Source organism: Schistosoma haematobium, chromosome 1, assembly GCF_000699445.3.
Source record: "Schistosoma haematobium chromosome 1, whole genome shotgun sequence".
In the NCBI taxonomy this organism is placed as follows: Eukaryota; Metazoa; Platyhelminthes; class Trematoda; order Strigeidida; family Schistosomatidae; genus Schistosoma; species Schistosoma haematobium.
In genome coordinates, this window is record NC_067196.1 from 19,283,600 (window position 1) to 19,303,310 (window position 19,711).

The 19,711-nt window shown below is 40.7% G+C and overlaps 2 protein-coding genes across 4 annotated transcripts in view; both read right to left on the minus strand.

Moving 5' to 3' along the window:
• Positions 1-11,556, minus strand: part of HDAC9_2 (Histone deacetylase) — a 55,989-nt gene extending 44,433 nt beyond the window's left edge. For 2 of the 3 annotated variants that reach the window (XM_051208752.1, XM_051208753.1), the window contains exons 1-3: positions 11,321-11,556; positions 8,297-8,662; positions 1,415-1,649 (exon numbers count right to left, since the gene is read on the minus strand). In XM_051208752.1, coding sequence (XP_051073333.1) covers positions 1,415-1,649; positions 8,297-8,599 — 538 coding nt within the window. In that variant the 5' untranslated portion in view covers positions 8,600-8,662; positions 11,321-11,556. Of the gene's footprint in view, positions 1-1,414; positions 1,650-5,792; positions 7,491-8,296; positions 8,663-11,320 lie in introns of those variants that run through there. The other variant, XM_051208754.1, reaches the window with a different exon arrangement.
• A 1,190-nt stretch (positions 11,557-12,746) lies between these two features.
• MS3_00001292 (uncharacterized protein) lies at positions 12,747-15,352 on the minus strand. The gene has a single exon (XM_051208748.1). The coding sequence runs from the start codon at positions 14,668-14,670 to the stop codon at positions 13,492-13,494; it is 1,179 nt and encodes a 392-aa protein (XP_051073336.1). The 5' UTR covers positions 14,671-15,352; the 3' UTR covers positions 12,747-13,491.
• Between the last annotated feature and the right edge of the window lie 4,359 nt (positions 15,353-19,711).

Here is a 19,711-nt window from a genome sequence, read left to right on the forward strand (position 1 = left end):
CTTTTCCTCTCAAAGATCTCATTAGTTAGATCTTTTGTATAGGCCTTCCATTTTTATACTTGCAGGTGTACCGTGAAAACGTTAGCTTCCTATGTATGTGTTTACAGTGATCGCTTATTTACTTTCATGTTTCTCGAGAACTGAGTTCCGTTATCAGGATATTTGAAGATTATATCGTTTGAACACATTACCAACTTATTGTTCACTTATGTAGAAATGATTTTAATGTATAATTATCCAGTCTTCGTAGAGGTTGCTAATTTCCGATCATTTATGTATATACTGAAAAAATTTTGCATATTTTTCTTTTCTTAATTTAGGATCAATTTGTTTTAAGAGGGGATGCCCTCATAGATTTGACTAGTAAAACCAATACACTGATAAGGTTCCTATCTATGAACTTGGACTCTGTTAAGATTCCATGGGTCACATCTATGGCATCATGTAAATAACAACAATCTTTCCTTGACAATATCAAGCCTATTTATAACATCATAGATTTCATTGAGATCATTCTAATCTTGTTTCTTTACACTTGTATATCGGATACATCGCTCATGCGTAAAGTTTGGTGTTACCTAAGAAAATGTCTAATAAATAAATACAGAAATATCTTTTATGACTCAAAGGCTTATACAGATCAATTAGATTTTACAATTTCAACACATTGTGTTTTCACCATTACTTTTATAAAAATCCAGATACCAATCGACATCAGCAAGTACCCACAACGAGTTTTAGTATATCCTGCATTAACTGATTACCGCTCTGTTAAGTTATTTCCGTTTGTTAATTTTCGATAGCACTAACCGAACTAGAAGAACAAGAGATTTTACGTCTCAAGCAAACTAAATCCTTACACGGCAAGATATTAAAAGTTAATTAAAATATATTCCTATTTTGGGAGACCACTGCTCAGTTGACCACCAACAGGACAAAGGAAACTCCGTTAAGTAATTTTAATACAAGTGTGTACAGAGCCGTCTCTAATTTAGGTTAGGTAAGATTACTATATTAAAACAAAAATGTCCATTTAAGTGAGGCTTTTAAAAGTTGAGAGTTTATTCATGTACAACAAAACTTTTTGTATTAGATTTTCATATTGTTTAGAGCAATAACGAAAACTTCTCAATTAAACCACTCAACTCAGAAAATGCAACATCATGACAAGTAGGAAACTGCGCTTGTCAGTGGTTTACATTAGGATAAATGATAATTAATAAATTTATTTAATGGTGTATTACAAGTTCAAAATGTATTCCACATATTTCAACTTTGGGAGCCAGGCAACAGTACAATTGGCTCCTATAAAAAAGGATGAATTACCTCGCACGTAGGTTAATAAATTTTATGATTACGTTACATATCAGAATAACAAGATGAGGAAGAATTTGTAAGTAGCAAATTGACATACCTAAATCCCACTCACTGAAAGAAGGTGAATCTGCACTATGCCAATGATCAACTATATGAGAGATTCCATGTTGACCTGAATCACTTCCTGAATGTTCTAAATTTTCATCGAAGTCTGATTCTGTAAAGGGATTTTGCGATGAACCAGGTAATTTGCCATCTGTTCCACAATGTCTGTTACTTAAAACACGACCACGACGACGATTAAGCAAGTAAGCTTTTAAGCGTTGTTTGACCTGGTATCAATACAACAAAACTTGGATGAAGCAAATGACTATTTGATAGGAATGTTGTTAACAAATTACTCCAGTTAAGGGTTTAAATTTAATAGGTACTGGAATAGGCTTCAGAGTTTATGGGAAGGTATTCCATAATATGATAAATACGATTAGCAAATAATAATGATAGTAGATCATTAAAAAACTAGTGACCCCATAATAATACTGTTAACATTTTTTGTCAGAGGTATAATTACGAACATTTCTTCTGGATGAATAACATCGACCTGAAATTTTGAACTGTTAATAGTTCGGCAGTGTAAATATTTTGTCCTAACTCCTTATGAGCCTTTAAATCAGCATCTCTGCATGATTTTGAGAAACTTTTCAAAAGAGGATGATTGACTCGAGTTTACGAAGTTATTTATAATTGAGTCCCATTTGATTCTAAGTTTATTTTTTCGCCATCCAAGCGGGATAGTGCTCATCAGTTTGTTTTGCGAGAGAGCACATAGTAAAGTCGAGTTAATCAAGAACAAATAAACTGATAGAAATAAATTAATCTGGTGTAATATTTTAGATTATTTTTTTTTACGTTTTCAACAAGAGAATATAATGTTGTGTAGAAGGCTCTATTCAGATATCATGATGGCCTTTGAAGAAAAATATCATCGCCAGCATCTTCTTTGAATCCGAATTTCGTTGACGGAATTGTCCCCATGGCTAAATAAGCATGATCTGGAGTCATTTTACCTTGCAAATTTCGACCAACGAATATTGAAAAGTATTCTTTCCCCAAGAAGATTACCTAATTCGATAATTGATATCATGAACTGATCTAAATTAGACCACCATTAAAACTTGAAAGCAGTAGACGACCGTTTCGTTCTAGTATAAGACCCCTCATCAGTGTGTATCCACGACCCTGGACGAGGGAATTGAACCCAGAACTTTTGGTCTCGCGTGCGAACATCTAACTTCTAGACCATTAAGTCAGTCAGTCAGTAACAACGTAGAACTTCGTACGTACGTACATCAGTTCGAGTTGCCACACTACATTAGCACAGAGATGCAATGGTCGATTCAAATTCCGTAGTGGTAGAGGTAATAAGAGTATAAGCAGTAATTAGGAAAATTAGTGTTTGGAGATGTTATTTAAAGAGTATAATACAGTGAAATAAATTTGGGAAGAGTAAAAAAGAGACAAGGAGGAATAAGATCAAAATTTGGGAGAACACAAAGAGTGGATGCACCTGCGCCATTGCAAACGATTTTGATCCATGTCATTCAGGGTCTCTAACCATCGGTTGCTATCATCTCGCGGTCCCCAACCAGGTAGTCTACACCTACCAACATGACTCAGTCCACTTGTCAGTGACTTCATGGACTTGTGCCATGTTTTGGTTTGGCCGCCCCTACCTTTTTCCAACCTACTCCTATACCACTGAACATCGCACGTCAAGGCAGTCGGTGGTTGAGCATACGTAACACGTGTTCCAGCCATCTCAACTGATGAAGTTTCACTACGTCATCAATTGATTTGCCATCCTTACCCAGTACCCGTTTCCTAACAACTGCGTTACTTACTCGATAGTCCCAGGATATACGAGCAATATTTCGAAGACACGTATGATCAAATACTAATAACCTACGAATATCCTCCACTCTTACCGGCCATGTTTCACTGCCATAAAGTAGGACGGAATGAACTGCTGCGCAGTAAACACGTCCTTTGGTCGATAGACGGATATCTTGCCTACGCCATAAATGACGCAAGTTGGTTAAAGCTAGTCGAGCCTTCTGTATCCGTGCTGAGATTTCGTCACACACTAAACCACAAGGGCTGATGAGACTTCCAAGATAAGTGAAGCGATCGACACGCTCAATTACTTCACTCCCTATCATTGGTTCGGGTGTCAATGCAACCCAATCCTGAAGCAATATTTTGCATTTTGAGGGAGAGAATCGCATCCCGAACATGCTTGCATTGTTGCTTAGAGTGGTCAGAAGACTCTGCATTTTGTCAGCGTCTTCACCAACTAAAACTATGTTATCAGCAAATTCCAAGTCAACATGTGAACCTCCCGGTACAAATTCAACCCCTGGAAATTTAGACGAGGAAAGTGTTATCTCTAAAAGTACTTCGACGACAAAGTTGAACAAGAATGGAGAGAGTGGACAGCCCTGACGAACACCACTCGAGGTAATCAATTCTGATGACAGTTCGCCATAAGCTCTCACTCGACCAGTTGTGTTAGAGTAGGGAGCCTTTACAAGATTAATGTACTTCTTTGGTACTCCTTTCGGTGACAAACACTGCCATAGAACCTTACGATCGACAGAGTCGAATGCTGCTTTAAGGTCGAGAAGTACTACGATTGTGGGGCGTCTGAACGTGTGTCTGTGTTCTAGAACCTGACGCGGTGTGAATATGTGGTCTATACAACCACATCCAGATCGACAACCGGCCTGATTTTCTCCAGTCTGGTCTTCACGAGCTTTAGTTAGGCGTCGAATTATTGTTGAAGCTAATATTTTAGATACTATATTTGTCAAACTGATTCCTCTGTGATTGTCACAAGAGGACTTTTGTCCTTTCTTATAGACTGGCACAATCAGTGATTGAGACCAGTCAGATGGGATTACGTCCAGTTCCCAAATTCTACCTAAGACCTCGGTTAATCTCATTGCTAATACTGGACCACCATCCTTAAAAATCTCAGGAGTAAACCTGTCAGGGCCTGCTGCTCTCCCTCGTTTCAGATTTCCTATGGCTTTTTCAACTTCGTAAAGGGACGGAGGACCTACATTAACTTGCCATTCAGGTTGACTAGAGATCGTGGGAAACCGAAGTGTGGCTGAAGGCCAGTTGAACTGATCCCTAAAGTGTTCTGCCCATCGACCCAATCTCCTGGAGTAAGAATGTATAATATGTCCATCTTTATCTGAGAGTGTTTCGCTAACAGTCGGTTTCCTAATACCGGTTTCCTTAACAAGTCTGAGCAATTGTCTGCTATTACCTATTGCCGCTGCCTTTTTCATCTTTCTTGCTTTCGCTACCCACCACTGTTCGCGATCATTGCGTAGACTTCTTGTCAACTTGCGCTTAAGCTGACTCCGCTCCTCATTATGTTCAGAGCCAGGTGGAATGAGTTTCCGAGCATCTATCAGTGCGATAGATGCTGCTGAGATCCAGTGTTGCTCCCTAACCTTACGGTTTACCGTACTAGCAGATATAACTGCTTTTCGGATATCATTCCATGGTGCCTCGGGGTGGGCATCACATACATGGCTGCCTAATTGTTTTCCTAGCTGTTCCTGAAATATACTCTTAGCTTGACTATCATTAAGTAGGCCCCAAAAAGGTTTCCTTGCAGCGTCTTTCCTACGTCCAGTAAGACGCAGACAGATACGCGTTCGTACGAGAGCATGATCTGAATTTAATCATGTGCTCCAGAATGAGCGACAGTCTTCTATCGAGCCCCTCCATCGGTGGCTGATAGCGATGTGATCTATTTTGGTCCAACGTTGGGACGAATTAGGGGGTCGCCATGTTAAAAGATGTTTTTCCTTATGCTTAAAGTTAGTATTTGCAAGGAACAGGCGGTTATCTGAGCATAGCTGCAACAGACGGTCGCCATTATCTGTTCTTTGAGCCACGATGCTATAAGATCCACCCAAGTGTCTTTCCCTATCGCTTAGTTTACCTACTTGAGCATTAAAGTCACCGGCCATTATTACTACATCCGAGCGCCTAGCTTTCCGGAGGTCGGAGAGCTTTCTGTAAAACTCATCTTTTACATCATCTGTGCTGCAGTCAGTGGGAGAATAGGCAGAGACGACGAAGAGGCAACGACGAGTGTCCCTGTCTTTTCGGATCCTTGCTGTTCCGTTCAGTCGGACAGCGCACAAACGACTGTCTACTGGGATCCACTCTAAGAGAGCTAGTTCTGCCCTAGGACTCAATGCTATACCTACGCCGGCGAGGTCACGGGGAGGAGAATCAGGGCTTCCAGATACACGAAGTGTGAATCGAGTCGGTTCTTTATTTTAGCATTGTGAAGTCAAGTGAATGACGCTACTCGGATCCTGTATGCGCGTTTCGGAGACGCAGCACACATCGATGGCGCGGGATTCTAAAGTCTTAGCTAAGGAAGCCTGCCGTCCTATTGGGCACAGTGTTCGTACGTTAAAAGCTCCTACGTGTAGTTTAGAGCGTGGTTTCAGGAGACCAGAAATAGCGTTCCGCGTACACAAATCGTTTGCCCTAGTGGTGAGAGGTGATAAAGAGACGTGAGGAGGGTTAGTCATGGAGATAAGGGAGGTATTAAGAGGTGTAGGAAGGATTTGAATGTGACGAACTTGGTCTCGTGTGCTGTTATGAGTATGAGGGCTGGTGTCACTTCCAGGTTGCCTACACCGTCGAAGGGTATTTCTTGAGGAACCTGAAAAGGAAATTGAATTAGTGTTGATCCTAAAGACCTGGGAGCGTGACCGCACAGCCCAAGGGACAACTGCTTGAGGCCGGTCGCGCACGGCCTTTTCGTGCAAGGTTTTTAATGTGTTAGCTCCGTTCTTCAAAGGGCCTTACCGCCGGAGACGGAAATCCGTGAGGTAAGGTGAGGTGTGACATTTTTAGGGTCGACCTTTTCTAACCCCACCCCTCCTTGTGGGAAGGCAGCATCGCTGTCATGCTGGTTGTCCGAGGGAAACACCTTACTGTTGTCACACCTCTCTACAGTCAGCAGTACGACTTCGCCCTCAGACCATTAAGTCGACATCCAACGGTGAATTCGATCAACAGGCAGCTGTAGTTTATGGTACAAAGTTATTCTAATCCTACTACTAATTAAGCTGGGAAAACTTTCAGACGGTAGACCGACTTTTATATACACGTATCTTCCTCATAGAAAGTACAGCTGAACAAAATTAGAATACAATGACTGTGATAAGATGACTAGTAGAGTAAGACCTAAATGCTCATGAGTTTCTTGGCTCGATAAGGTTTGCATTGATAAGATGGAAATTTTTTCTTTAAGGATATCAAGATCAAGTTTGGTAATTCTTTATTGTATACTTATACGCGATTACACATACAGATAATGAAACCATGGAGATATTGTAAATATACGAAACAATTAACCAATTATGCATTATGAATGACATTATATCCTCATCCTCGCATATTTTTCATATTTAAAATGCTGATTAGTTTGTAATATCGTTATTAAAACGATAAAACTTCAATCTTCTACATGTAGTAGGCGCTGGTGATATTACCCAGAACAGCAAAGAAAGATCCCCAATGAAATCATCTGGCTCAGAGAATAAAACACCACTAAAAACTTTAATCTGTTTTATTAATGTGACAATTTCGAGCAACTGTATGCCTCAGCTATAAAGCTATGACGAAAACCGCTAAAACAACTAATGGTACTACATATCAAATTATTCTGTATACATGGAAAATGTTACAACCACTTTTAATAGGAAGATATCCTCATTAAATTACTGCTTTCATTACATCACAGATAGTTTTAAAATTTTAACCCTTGTTAGCTGAGAAATACCTTTCTATTTTGTTATTGTTTCGAATACATAAGCCAATAAATTTGGGATCAAGGAAAAACAAGATATACTTTCATAAAAAACCTGATTTTTGTTCAGGCGTAGTGAAAACCATGATTTAATCGTTGGTTATTTTGAGACAGCAGATGGACGGCTTTAGCACATTCTAGATAAAAGCTTCTAGTGGCTCCGTATCGAAAAATGAAGCTGAGACTGGGACAGAGAAGTCAGTTACGTAACACTGAGATGAAGGATAGTTGTATGAAAGTAGTATTTCTTGGTTCATCGTAACTGCAGTTTCAGATTTGATTAAACATATTTCGACGTCAAAGTCAGTGATCACCGATCATCCGGATATATAAGATTTTAGCCGTATTGTTAAATCGCCCAGGATCGCGAACGGCAAACATTAGTGGAAGGTAAATATAAACAAAGATGATAGAACAGTGTTAAATGTGTAGATGATCACTATTTAAAGAAATAGACATCTATAAATCTGAGCATTGCTATTTATCTTCAGTGGTAGTCATCTAACTTATCAGCAATTTCGCAACGTTTAAAATTCATAATAAGTACTGAACTTAACTGTCACTTCACAGTTAACATTAAATAAATATTCGTCAGTTTTACTTATGTACAACCGCTTAGCCTTCAAAGATAAGTGATCCCATTTATCATGAAACGGCAGGTTAGTTAGCACCAAGCCATAGAAACATACTAGTAGCAATTTTAACAACTAGTTTTAGTTTTAAACTACTACTTATTATAAGCAAAGAACATGTCTATAAGTGATAAATATGCACTATCATTTCGCACATTGTGCGTTGCACTGGCAAGTCAAAAAGACCTTATGAAATCCATAATGCAATCATTTACTTAGATGATGCATTGTTATTTTCATCAGAACTATTAGAACGCAGTCCTGATAAAAATTATCTTCTGGTTGAATTACCAAAATTTGTTAAAAAGAGTTTTAAATCATATTTATGATTGCAACCATTGATCTCAGTAAAGTTTAAAACATTGTAGCTAAACTTGAGGGCTAATGATCTTACATTTTAAAATATTATTGCGAACTAAACAGCTAGACTACTAACCTGCGTTGAAGAAAGGCGACCTTCTCCTCCTTGATCAAAGGATACTTGACGTGACAGAAATGAGGAGCGAGAAGGGTTTGATGATATGCTTTCTGAATACTCTGGAGATGTTGGTAGTAGTTGGTGGTAAGAAGTACGTAGAGACAAACCATCTCTCGATCTGGTGGTTGTATATGTTTCGGTCGATGCACCTTTCGTAAATGGTGGATGAGTAATACGATGTCCTGTGCTGCTGGATAGTTCAACAAGAGAAGAAGTAGACTTCAGAGATCCAACCGTTCTATTGGGTCCTCTTTGATCCATTCACACATAAGAATGGTTGAATATCCTTAACAGATGGTTAAGTCTGGTAACTGGGTGAAGTTGCTGAAAAAGAAAAGTATGTAAACTAAGGTGTATCTTAAGAAAGTTAAGCACACTATCGTCTCAAAACCATCCAGAAAAATAAAATGGATGATATTATAGTGTGTATGCCAAACATTAAAATTAGAACCAAGGATATTTAAGAGTAAAAGTAACGAATGTTGTATAATGTTGCCCCATGTAGTTCCTTCAACAGACAACAGAACAAATAAATTTGGACTGTACAGATTAGTGCTGAAACAATAATATAGATACTGATTAGTAAATGAAGGTCTCCCATAGTAAGATCCTACTAGAAATATTTCTTTATGTTAGGAACCTAATCTAAAGATTAAATTAAAGGAAAACATATGTATGTATATTCAGGGGGAATTTGAAGAGGTTATGATATATTGATGACCTCAGGTAGTGCCAAGAATTCAGGCTGTTTTTTAACCAATATCTGAACAGGTCATCGAAATAAAGTATGTTGACAAAAGCAGAATGAAGTAGCAATATATGTGGTCTACGAGTTTTCGCAAGGTTCATAATCACTTTGATTTGTCTTAAAACAGGCTACTTTGGCGACAAAAGGTCACTCATTCAAGAGACCAGTTATTATTCATGTCTTTTATTAAACCAAAAATACACTTATTAACGACTCCGCGGTTTCTACAATACTTGTGTTAAGACTTGCTGACGCTAAAAAGATGGTGTCAGTAGATCACTGTCCGAGAACCACAAAAATAAAGATCTCAATACTACCAAGGAGTCGTCTCAAACAGGAGTGTGGCGCATATATATCTGGTGTCCTCTTGTACCAATATTAATGTGTTCAAATAAATACTTAAACAGGAGTATGTTACTCAATGAATTAGTTATAACATCAACTGGTTGAAAGCAAACGAATTATCAATAAATTATTCTAGGTAGAATATATATCAGAAAACGTAAATTTATACCACATTATTCCTACTGAAAGGTAGAATGACAGACCTTTTCTTACTATTCATCTCTTAAGAAACAAAAATATCTTCTACAAAGCTTATCACGAAATAAATGCTAACTGGTGTTGCTTTTGGAATTATGGAATGCTTTTACCTTTAAAAAATGTTATAACTTAATCCATTAATAATTTTGCAAACAACTGACTTATACATTCAGAGAAGTAGGGAAATAAGGTTGGTTACAAATGATGAAGGATCCATTAAGTGAACAGTAAGCTATGTTAAAGATACGGATACAGATAACAGAAATCTAAGGTAGACTAACCACCACATCAAGTCTACAACTAAGCGTATGAAGCTGAAGCACGTATGTCGTAATATACACATAAGACAACATACATTTTGGCTTAATTTTCACTGAGGTATCAAATTGGTATGTACGGAATCCAATCGATCAATGACAATTTAGTCGTGAAATACTGGAAATTGCAACTCTAAAGGAGAAGAGATATGGAACTCAGTGACTATGTTATTCCTATTAGGAAGATATGAAGAGTAAAGTTAAACAAGGGTGAGCTAGTAATGAAAGTGTGAATTGTTCTAAGGTCATGGTGCAGTAACACAGAATGTTGTTTACCAAACATAAAATGGATGACCACTAAGAAAAACATCTGAGCTTATTTAAAACCAATTGATTGTTAAGAAAAACCATAGTTTGTGACTACAGTGCTGAAATGGGTATCTATGAAAACAGTGGCAATTCAGATGAAACGATATTTTGTTGTAATGATCGCTGGTCTAAGGAACCCCATTTTTGTCCATCCCATTTTAACACTCGGGTTATTAATGTTCCTGTAGTCCAACCTTACCAACCAAACTACGACAAAGTATAAGCTTTATCTGTATCACGCGACTAATAAGAACCTACCAATTGAATGCACTAGGTGTAGGATCAAGCGCTTTCAATAAACAGAAGATATAATGGAACTATAAACTTTTAAACGGTCGGTTACAGTCGACTGTATGGAGTATAGAGACGTATCTTTATACAACGATCACCGTCAAAAAGTACGCGTAGGTAGACTGATTAAAGAACTCAAGCTAATGTCCGTTTAACTTATTAGATTTTAAAACAAACCTTCAAATTCAAGTAACAAAATAAGAGGTGGTCTGATGATTAGAAAAACTATAACAGATGCTTAGGTTTGAAGTGACACTTTTCAGTGAGCTAAATGGTCTTCAAATGTTTTTTTACTGAACCAACAAGTAGAACGTGAGAAACGGAATAAGTGATCTAGACAACACGCTTTCTTAACTCCTGGAGTTACGTTGAAAACGAAATATGCTTACAGTTAAAACTATCTGGCATCTATGAGTTACATACCGTTATATGAGGATGTGAAATTCAACACCATATGCAAGTGAGGAGTGAGTTCATGATAAACCAGTTCGTGATGAAAACTGTAAATGTGATTCCCGAAAATAACCGTCAACTACAAATCAAAATTCATATTATTCACACAAGTTTATAGCTCATTTAGCTCTAGCAACTAGGTACACATTCTCAGGGCCACTTTAACGTCGCTTAAAGGTCATCTATAATTTATAGTCTCACCCCTCGAGATCACGTTTAGTCCGTGTTATTCAAATATAGTATTCACCGTTTAAAAAAACAACTAACTAACAAATTAAGCTTTGGAACAATAAGTCGAGTTCCAAGTTTAAAATTACTTACTGTTTTTACGGTAGCAATGAAGAGGAGCCCGGATTTTCTATATCTGGATCCTGAAAACTTCGGAGGTGGCGCTAGACGTAAGGTCACAATTTCCAGCCTCACTTGTGCGGATAAACAAACTTGATCTAACAACCAATATCTCGTTGAAAAGCCGGTACTGCTGTACTTGATTGAAACATATTGGCATTTTGGATCCTTTTAACGTTCCAGTACATTATTCTGGCTAACAACTTCTAAAATTACTTACGTCATCAATATAAGGCGAAATTTCGGCAGATGCTGGAAATGTTACTTGCGCAAGGTTACAACAGCCACATTCTTGGTACCGGAACTCATCGGATAGGATATCTTGATAAAATGAACAACACAGAACAGCTGATTATCTAAATGATAATTGAAGAAGCGAAGCCGCGTCTCTCAGTATGCCAGAACAAACCATGTCCTAATAAGATGTGCCGTCCCTTAGAAGCTGCATTGAGTGGTTCATCAGTCTATTACTCAGGTTCATTCCCATGAATTTTGTTGTCCTGAAGTACGCGCGCTTTAAGAATGGGGAATACTATCCGAACGAGATTTGCATTTCACAAACTTTAGTTTGGTCCTGCGCAACAAAAGTACCATTTTTGATCCAAAGAATATGTTCCGATCCAGACGCTCATCAGATGCTTTTATTTTGCCTGACCTAACTATTCGAGTTTTACGGTTTTTCATGTCAAGAGGCTAGCTATAGTATATCCTAGGTTTCTATACTACGCATTTTTATCCGTTTTATCCAGTTTGAATATATATATGTTTTTCTCCGCGCCCATAAAAGTATGCTGGAATTTGTCTAACAACTTATATTTCACTAATGTTACTAGGGATGCTGTGTGCTCTGTTTTTCGGTTTTTAGTGTCAGCCACGAAATCGGTTTTAGCACTCAAATTCGAACTTTATGAAGGGCACCTCAAGTCACTGAACCTTTACCTATTAGAGTATTGGTGACCCAGATGTAACCTTCCAATGATTCAAAGCACTCTCAAATACTTACTTAAGCTCAGTCTAACACTGTAAAATGGAATACTCAACATCACTGTGTTGGAAATACCTTTATTCTGGAAATTATTTACGACATTCTCACCTGTTAAGATGCCTAAAATGTTGCTTACTAGGTAGAGAAGCCAACAATAAATTGAATCTGAAAACAGTAAGGGGTGTAGATTATATTGTAGCGTGGCGTCGAGTTGAGGTTAACTATGAACACCGCTACCAAGAAACACGTGCCAAATAAATCAGAAGGCGAAGGTTGGACGTAACCAAAGAAACCCATAAAATCTCCGAGAAGCCAAATATCAGAAGGCAGTTAATGGACCAGGTCGATATTTATTTGCTGGCGATCTCGTGGCATCGAAAGGATACCGAGATCGTGCCAGGATACAACCTTGGTTACAGAACGTAACCGAATTCGCGCGAAGTTACAGTCAAAGTGTAAGTAAAAGAATGGAAGCACAAAATAGCTGTCATTAGCACAGTCAAACAAAAGCACATTAAAACAGTCACTGGTACACTTGGTTATAATAATAAGCGTTTTTATTAAACTAGTCGTGTTCTCGTGATAAATGTGAGTCACTACAGGAGCCCCCCGCTAGAAAGGGTTTACACTTTCGATAAGTGGCGGTTTAAGTCGTGGGACTGATCGGCTGACGAGCGATTGTAGGACGGAAAGATTGGCGAACAGGAAAGCGATAGTTGATCGTCGAGTTGCCAACGAAGGTCATTTTCGGAGAACGGTACCAGGAGCGATGTGCTGTATTTGTTGCTTGAGTTGGCATGCTACATGAGAGTGGTTTGTATCCAGAATCTGAAGAGGGCGTTCGTAGGGGTCCGGACCAGAAACGCTGCAGACGTAGGACGAAACCACGTTGATCCGATGAACCAGAAGCGACCATAACGACAAAGTTCGAGACCAAGTGTATGCCAAGCATTCGAAACCAATATATCGACTGAGTACGTTGACAAGAGCGTGGGTGATCAGGCCAGCTTTCGCCAAAGTTGACTGGAGTCGACGGTACCAAACGGAGATGGTCGAAGGCGCGGGCTCAGGAAACAAAAAGAAAATCAAAAAAGAGAAGAGTGTAGCATGCATGTAGCATAGGAATAGTCCTACACCGTATCGGTTGTTGACTGTGCGACTAGTCGCGGAAGCGTACGGGTAACCGTACTCGGCGACCGGAACGTGAGACGGTAGTCTCGTTCGCGTCGCGTGAGCCTGCAATCTCATCCGAAGTCAAGGGCGGCGTGGTCTGCTGATCTGGACGTGAGACTGTCGTCTCATCCGTAGACGGTGCAGATGACGCGTGCTGTTGACTGGGACGTGAGAATGAGGTCTCAGATGCATCCAGCGTGGGACCTGAAGAAGATTTAAGGATCCCGCTAGGTTTGATAGGTCTAGCATTGAATCTCAGGGTGTCAGATAGGGCACTGTCATCGACGTGTGCTGGTTTGAGACGATCAATGCTGGCGATCTCGACGCGTCCATGTCGATCAACCTTGAAGGTCTTTTCGTGACGAGCGATCACGTGAAAAGGGCCTTCGTAAGGTTGTTGCAAGGGTTTGCGTACCGAATCTACTCGTATGAAAACATGTGAACAGGTAGATAACTCTCGAGGGAGAGCGACCTGTCGATGTTGTATTCGAGTTGACACCGGAGACAGCGTTCGCATAAATACAGACAGTCGTTGGACGTCGTCTGATTTAGCGAAATCATGTCTGCTCCGTGGTGCGAAGAATTCCCCGGGCAGACGCAATGTCGTGCCGTATACCAGTTCAGCGGCGGAACATTGGATATCTGCCTTTAAACTCATTCTGATACCTAAGAGAACGAGCGGTAACGTTTCGTACCAGTCGTCGTTTTCGTGTGCTCGAAGAGCACTTTTAAGTTGACGGTGAAACCTTTCCACTAAACCGTTTGAAGCCGGATGGTAGGCGGTAGTGCGTATGCGTTCCGTACCAAGCAGCCGAGTAAGTGAGGAGAATAGTGCGGACTCAAATTGTTGTCCTCGGTCAGTCGTGACAGTCGAGGGACAACCGTATAGAGCTATCCATCGTTCTACGAAGCGGTGAGCAACTGTCTCCGCCGTGACAGACGTGATGGGTATAGCTTCGGGCCATCTGGTGAAGCGGTCGATGCACGTGAGTATGTGATCATACCCGTGCGATGGTGGCAGTGGTCCTACAATGTCTAAGTGAACGTGATCGAAGCGAGCATCAGGCGTAGCGAATGTACCGAGGGGGGCGGCTACGTGCCTGTGCACTTTTGATCGTTGACATTGTAAGCATTGCTTAGCCCACATACGAACATCTTTATTCATGGACGGCCAGACGTAACGTGCAGCGATGAGGCGTAATGTAGCTGCGATACCTAGGTGAGATAATCCATGCAGGGCATCGAATACGAGACGGCGATAAGCAGAGGGTACGATGGGTCGAGGAAGACCGGTAGAAGTATCACATAGAATGGTGCCAGAAGTCGTGGCTAGAGGTACATCCTGACACTGAAGGGACGTAGTGTGGTGCTTCTGTACAACTGGGATCGTTTGCTTGGGCAGTGGTCATAGCAGGAAGAGCGAGCACCGGCAAGGTAACTGCATTCGTTTGGATTCGTGATAGAGCATCGTCAACACAGTTCGACTTGCCTTTGATGTGACGAAGGTCTGTCGTGAACTGGGAGATATAGTCCGAATGTCTGCACTCCCGTGGTGAGTAGCGGTCAGACTTGGTATGCAAAGCATACGGTAAGGACTTATGGGCGGTGAATAAGATGAATTGACGTCCTTCTACTGCGTGCCGAAAATGTTTGATGGCGCAGCAGGCTGCTAGCAGCTCGCGACCAAAAGCGCTATATCTCGTCTCCGTGGTAGTAAGGCGTCGTGAGAAAAACTCGAGGGGTTGCCAACTACCGGAGATATTTTGTTCCATGACTGCTCCTATAGCAACATCGGATGCATCAACCGCTATACTAAGCGTGGCTGATGGATCGGGATGGGCGAGAAGAGTGGCTTGCGCAAGAGCCGTTTTGATTTCAGTGAATGCAGTACGTGCAGAATCGTTCATTTCCAATCTGCGTGGGTTGCCGCGTAGTAAGTCGGTTAGTGGTCGTAACCGTTCTGCTGCGTGTGGGATGAAACGACGGTAGAAGTTAACCAAACCGAGAAAAGCCTTCAGTTCCTTGAGTGAGGACGGCACGTTGTACTCCTTTATTGCTTGCACTTTGTCATCACAAGGTAGAATACCCTCTTGCTTGATAACATGACCCAGAAATATTATTTCTCGTTTACCTAACTCGCATTTGTCTGGGTTAACTACTATTCCATTATCCGAAAGGCGTTGGAATAATAGCGTAAGATGTTTATAATGTTCATCTACGTTTGATGATGCGATTAGCAGGTCATCAATATAGACGTGAACAAAATCGAGGTCTCGTACAATGCTATCGATAAACCTTTGAAAAGTTTGAGCTGCATTCCGTAATCCAAATGGCATTCGTAGGAACTCAAACTAACGGAAAGAAGTTGTGATAGCAGTTTTTTCGATATCTTCAAGAGCGACTGGGATCTGATGATATGCTCGTACCAGATCGATCTAAGAAAAGATGGTCGTACCCTTGAGAGATGCCGTGATACCGTGTATGTGGGGGATGGGATAGCTATCGAAGCGTGTAACTACGTTAAATGCTCGGTAGTCGCCACATGGTCTCCAGATAACCCCATCCTTTTTGCGCACCATATAAAGAGGTGAGGCCCAAGGACTGTGAGAAGGACGAATAATACCAGTAGCTAGTAAATTGTCAAACTCACGTTTAGCGAAAGCTGACTTGTCCGGTTTCAGCCGGCGTAGTCTTGCAGGTGACTATGTGGTGTACCACACGATTGGTCACCGATGGAAGCTCCTCGAGTGGTTTAGTGAGTACGGGGAATTTCTCGAATAAAGCGTGGAATTTATCGTCACGCGAGTAAAAAGTGCCGAGGATTCGGTACGCGTTCATGTGGGCTTTACGGCCCATGAATTTGCTGTTCGACGAAGTATCGATTAGCTGCAGCCTACGTGAATCGACAAGCAATTCATAGTGCTGTAGAAAATCGATACCTAGTATGGCTGTGGGAACATCAGCAATGATGAACGTCCACAGATAACGTCGTCGGTTGCCCAGGTTGACCGCGAGTTGTCGTGTACCGTAGGTAGGAATGACTGAGCCATTCGCAGCGCGTAGTCGAAGCACTGTGGCTTGTGACTTGCTGCTACCTCGTGGTACGACAGAAACTTGGGCCCCAGTGTCTACTAGGAACCTAGCGTTTGTGCGATAATCGTGCATATAGAATAAGCGACCAACCTGGGGAGAAGGGCCGGCGAGTACGGCCGCTTTTACTCGCCAGCGCTGGCGTTTCCCGCCTTGTATGAACATGGTGCTCGACAACGGCGGGCGCCAGACCCGAAGGACCTATGGAACCAGCACCAACTGTCACTCGCTTCCGTAGCCGCCTTTCGGCGTGGTTTGGAAGATGCCCTTTTTGGGCGAGTGGTGACGGGTTTGCGAGAACTTGAGCGAGCTCGGGGGACGTAGGGTTGGGGTACGTTACAACGGTCTCGAAAACTAAGACGTGTGTGAATACACCCGTCCCTGTCACCATGAGCTAAGGAATGACCGGCGTCCATGTCTACTTTAGGACGTGCCGTCGAAGCAACTACATAGGTGTCTCTATTACTAGTCCTCGCCAAAATTTTGTCTGCTATGAGGGCTACCTGGTTAAGCGGTGAGTCCTCGAGCAGTGCCGTCACAGTAGGTTGGATATGGGCTGGTAGTAACTCGAGCCATAATTCCTTAACTATCTCCGAGTCAAATGCTGTTGGTCCTGCAAGAGATTGCAGGCGCGTGAGGTGATGGCTTGGTTTAGCATCACCCAGGGGGTGACGTGCTAACAATGTCCTCAATCGTTCCTCCCTCGATAGGAGGAAATGTCGGAGAATTGCCTCTTTGAGGCGGTCATAAACATTAGGCACGTTAGAATTGAGGACAACCTCACGAACAGCTACTAAATGGTCCCCGGGTAATGATTCGAGAGCGTAGGCGTATTTTTGCCTTTGGCTCGTGATGCGACGAGTCTCGAACTGAGACTCTAATGCAGCAAACCAGACCTCTGGGTCGTGGGGATGAATGATACAGGTCGAAAGTGAATGGCCTGTACGTCTGAGTCTATAACATTAATGATATTCTTGTCGCTATCCGTCATGTCGTGTATATTATATATTAAAAATTAATATGAAAATATACGACAGACGTGGATAGATAAATAATAGACTCACCGAATTGGCTTCTTTGGAAGATTTGACCCGAGGTTGAGGCGTGTTCCAAACTTTGGGATCACCAATTGTAGCGTGGCGTCGAGTTGAGGTTAACTATGAACACCGCTACCAAGAAACACGTGCCAAATAAATCAGAAGGCGAAGGTTGGACGTAACCAAAGAAACCCATAAAATCTCCGAGAAGCCAAATATCAGAAGGCAGTTAATGGACCAGGTCGATATTTATTTGCTGGCGATCTCGTGGCATCGAAAGGATACCGAGATCGTGCCAGGATACAACCTTGGTTACAGAACGTAACCGAATTCGCGCGAAGTTACAGTCAAAGTGTAAGTAAAAGAATGGAAGCACAAAATAGCTGTCATTAGCACAGTCAAACAAAAGCACATTAAAACAGTCACTGGTACACTTGGTTATAATAATAAGCGTTTTTATTAAACTAGTCGTGTTCTCGTGATAAATGTGAGTCACTACAATATCATTATATCATTTCACTCCTGTGAAATGTTTATATATGGAACTACGTTACATGTACTGAATTACATGAGAAAATGCATTATACATATATCATAAGTTTGATGTTTTTCTTCTGCTTCCTGTACGATGGCAATCACTAACGGATTCGAAATTTACAAGTGATAAAGTTTGAGGATTTTAAGGTACCTACAGTGTTATTCCTAGTCATATTAGACTAATATTCACACCCTGTTAGAAAGTGAAATCGATGTTTAGAAGTTCGTTAGTACTCTCTATTGCCTAATACGGGGAACAAATGACAAGCGGTTTTGTCTACTGTAAACTTGAAAACAATTCATAGATTTGTAGTGAAAGACAATGAATGTAATGTACACATCATGTGAGGAAGTAAACAATTACGAACTTATATTGAGATTCATTTGACCTAAAAATATTTTGTGCCGATTTTTTCTCCGGTTATTCTTCTATTGTCGTGCGCCCTATTAGCCTCTTTCCAAAAATGACTTACCTAAGCATATTGGTTTGAGTGATTTAGGAAGAGCTGCAGATCACGGAGTCCAGCTGCAGCAATTGGTTAGATGCTCAGGATTTATATATATATATATATATATATATATATATATATATATAATATCTGTTCAGCTTTCATTGCTTCAAAGTTGCTGAACATCACTACATGGACTTTCGTCACTTATCGATACAGGTCAAGGGCACAGCGATTTTTATTAAAAATATGTATTTATTGACAGTTCGCAGGTGTTGATGATACTACTTTGAGATTCGGTTCGTTAAATATTTATTTGAATTTTGTTACCCATGGTTGCCATTTAACAGATCATTCCTCAGAGAATTCAATCGATGTTCGTTGACTTGGAGTTGAAAACCAAGGAGAATTATAATATTTGAATTGTCTGAATTATAGTATGAAATAGGAATCCCAGAAATAACACAATTGAATTAAGAAGTAAGACACAAGCACAAACGGATGTATTGTATTTGGAATTCGAAATCAAGCATTCAACAAGTACAAAGGTATCATTGGTTCATTCAAACACCACATCCGCCACAGCTTAAATTGGAGTCTAGGTGTTTGTAATCAATTGTACGTCTTCTCAAATTCATCCTGAGTCTGTCTGACATTGTATTGGATAAGGATTCTGTATTATCTAGAATATGCTCATTAGCATTAGAATTAACAATCGAAACTGGAACTGACTCACCTGGTTCCTGAAATCGTATTTGATCTACATGTCGGCTGTGTGTACTTAAGTCATCGATGTCTAGAATTCGCACCATCGATTTTCCGACATTCTTCAGAACAATACCCATAGATGGTCGAAGGTCATTTCCTCGATAGTATGTTACTTCTGCAGACTCCAAACATCTCATATTCGACCGAAGAATTCTTCCTTTCAATAGCTTCGCTGGAGTCTCCTTCGTCACCAAATGTCTGGCATTTCTATATTGCAATAGAAAGGTATCTACTCCCCTCTTCAGCTCATTAAATGTTGAGGGGGCTATAGAATCAATAGCAGTCTTTAATGTCCTAACAAAATTCTCTGCCTGACCATTAGAAC

Excerpts from the sequence above, each read along its gene's own strand:
- MS3_00001292 (XM_051208748.1), bottom strand. The coding sequence starts at position 14,670 with ATGAATAAAGATGTTCGTATGTGGGCTAAGCAATGCTTACAATGTCAA.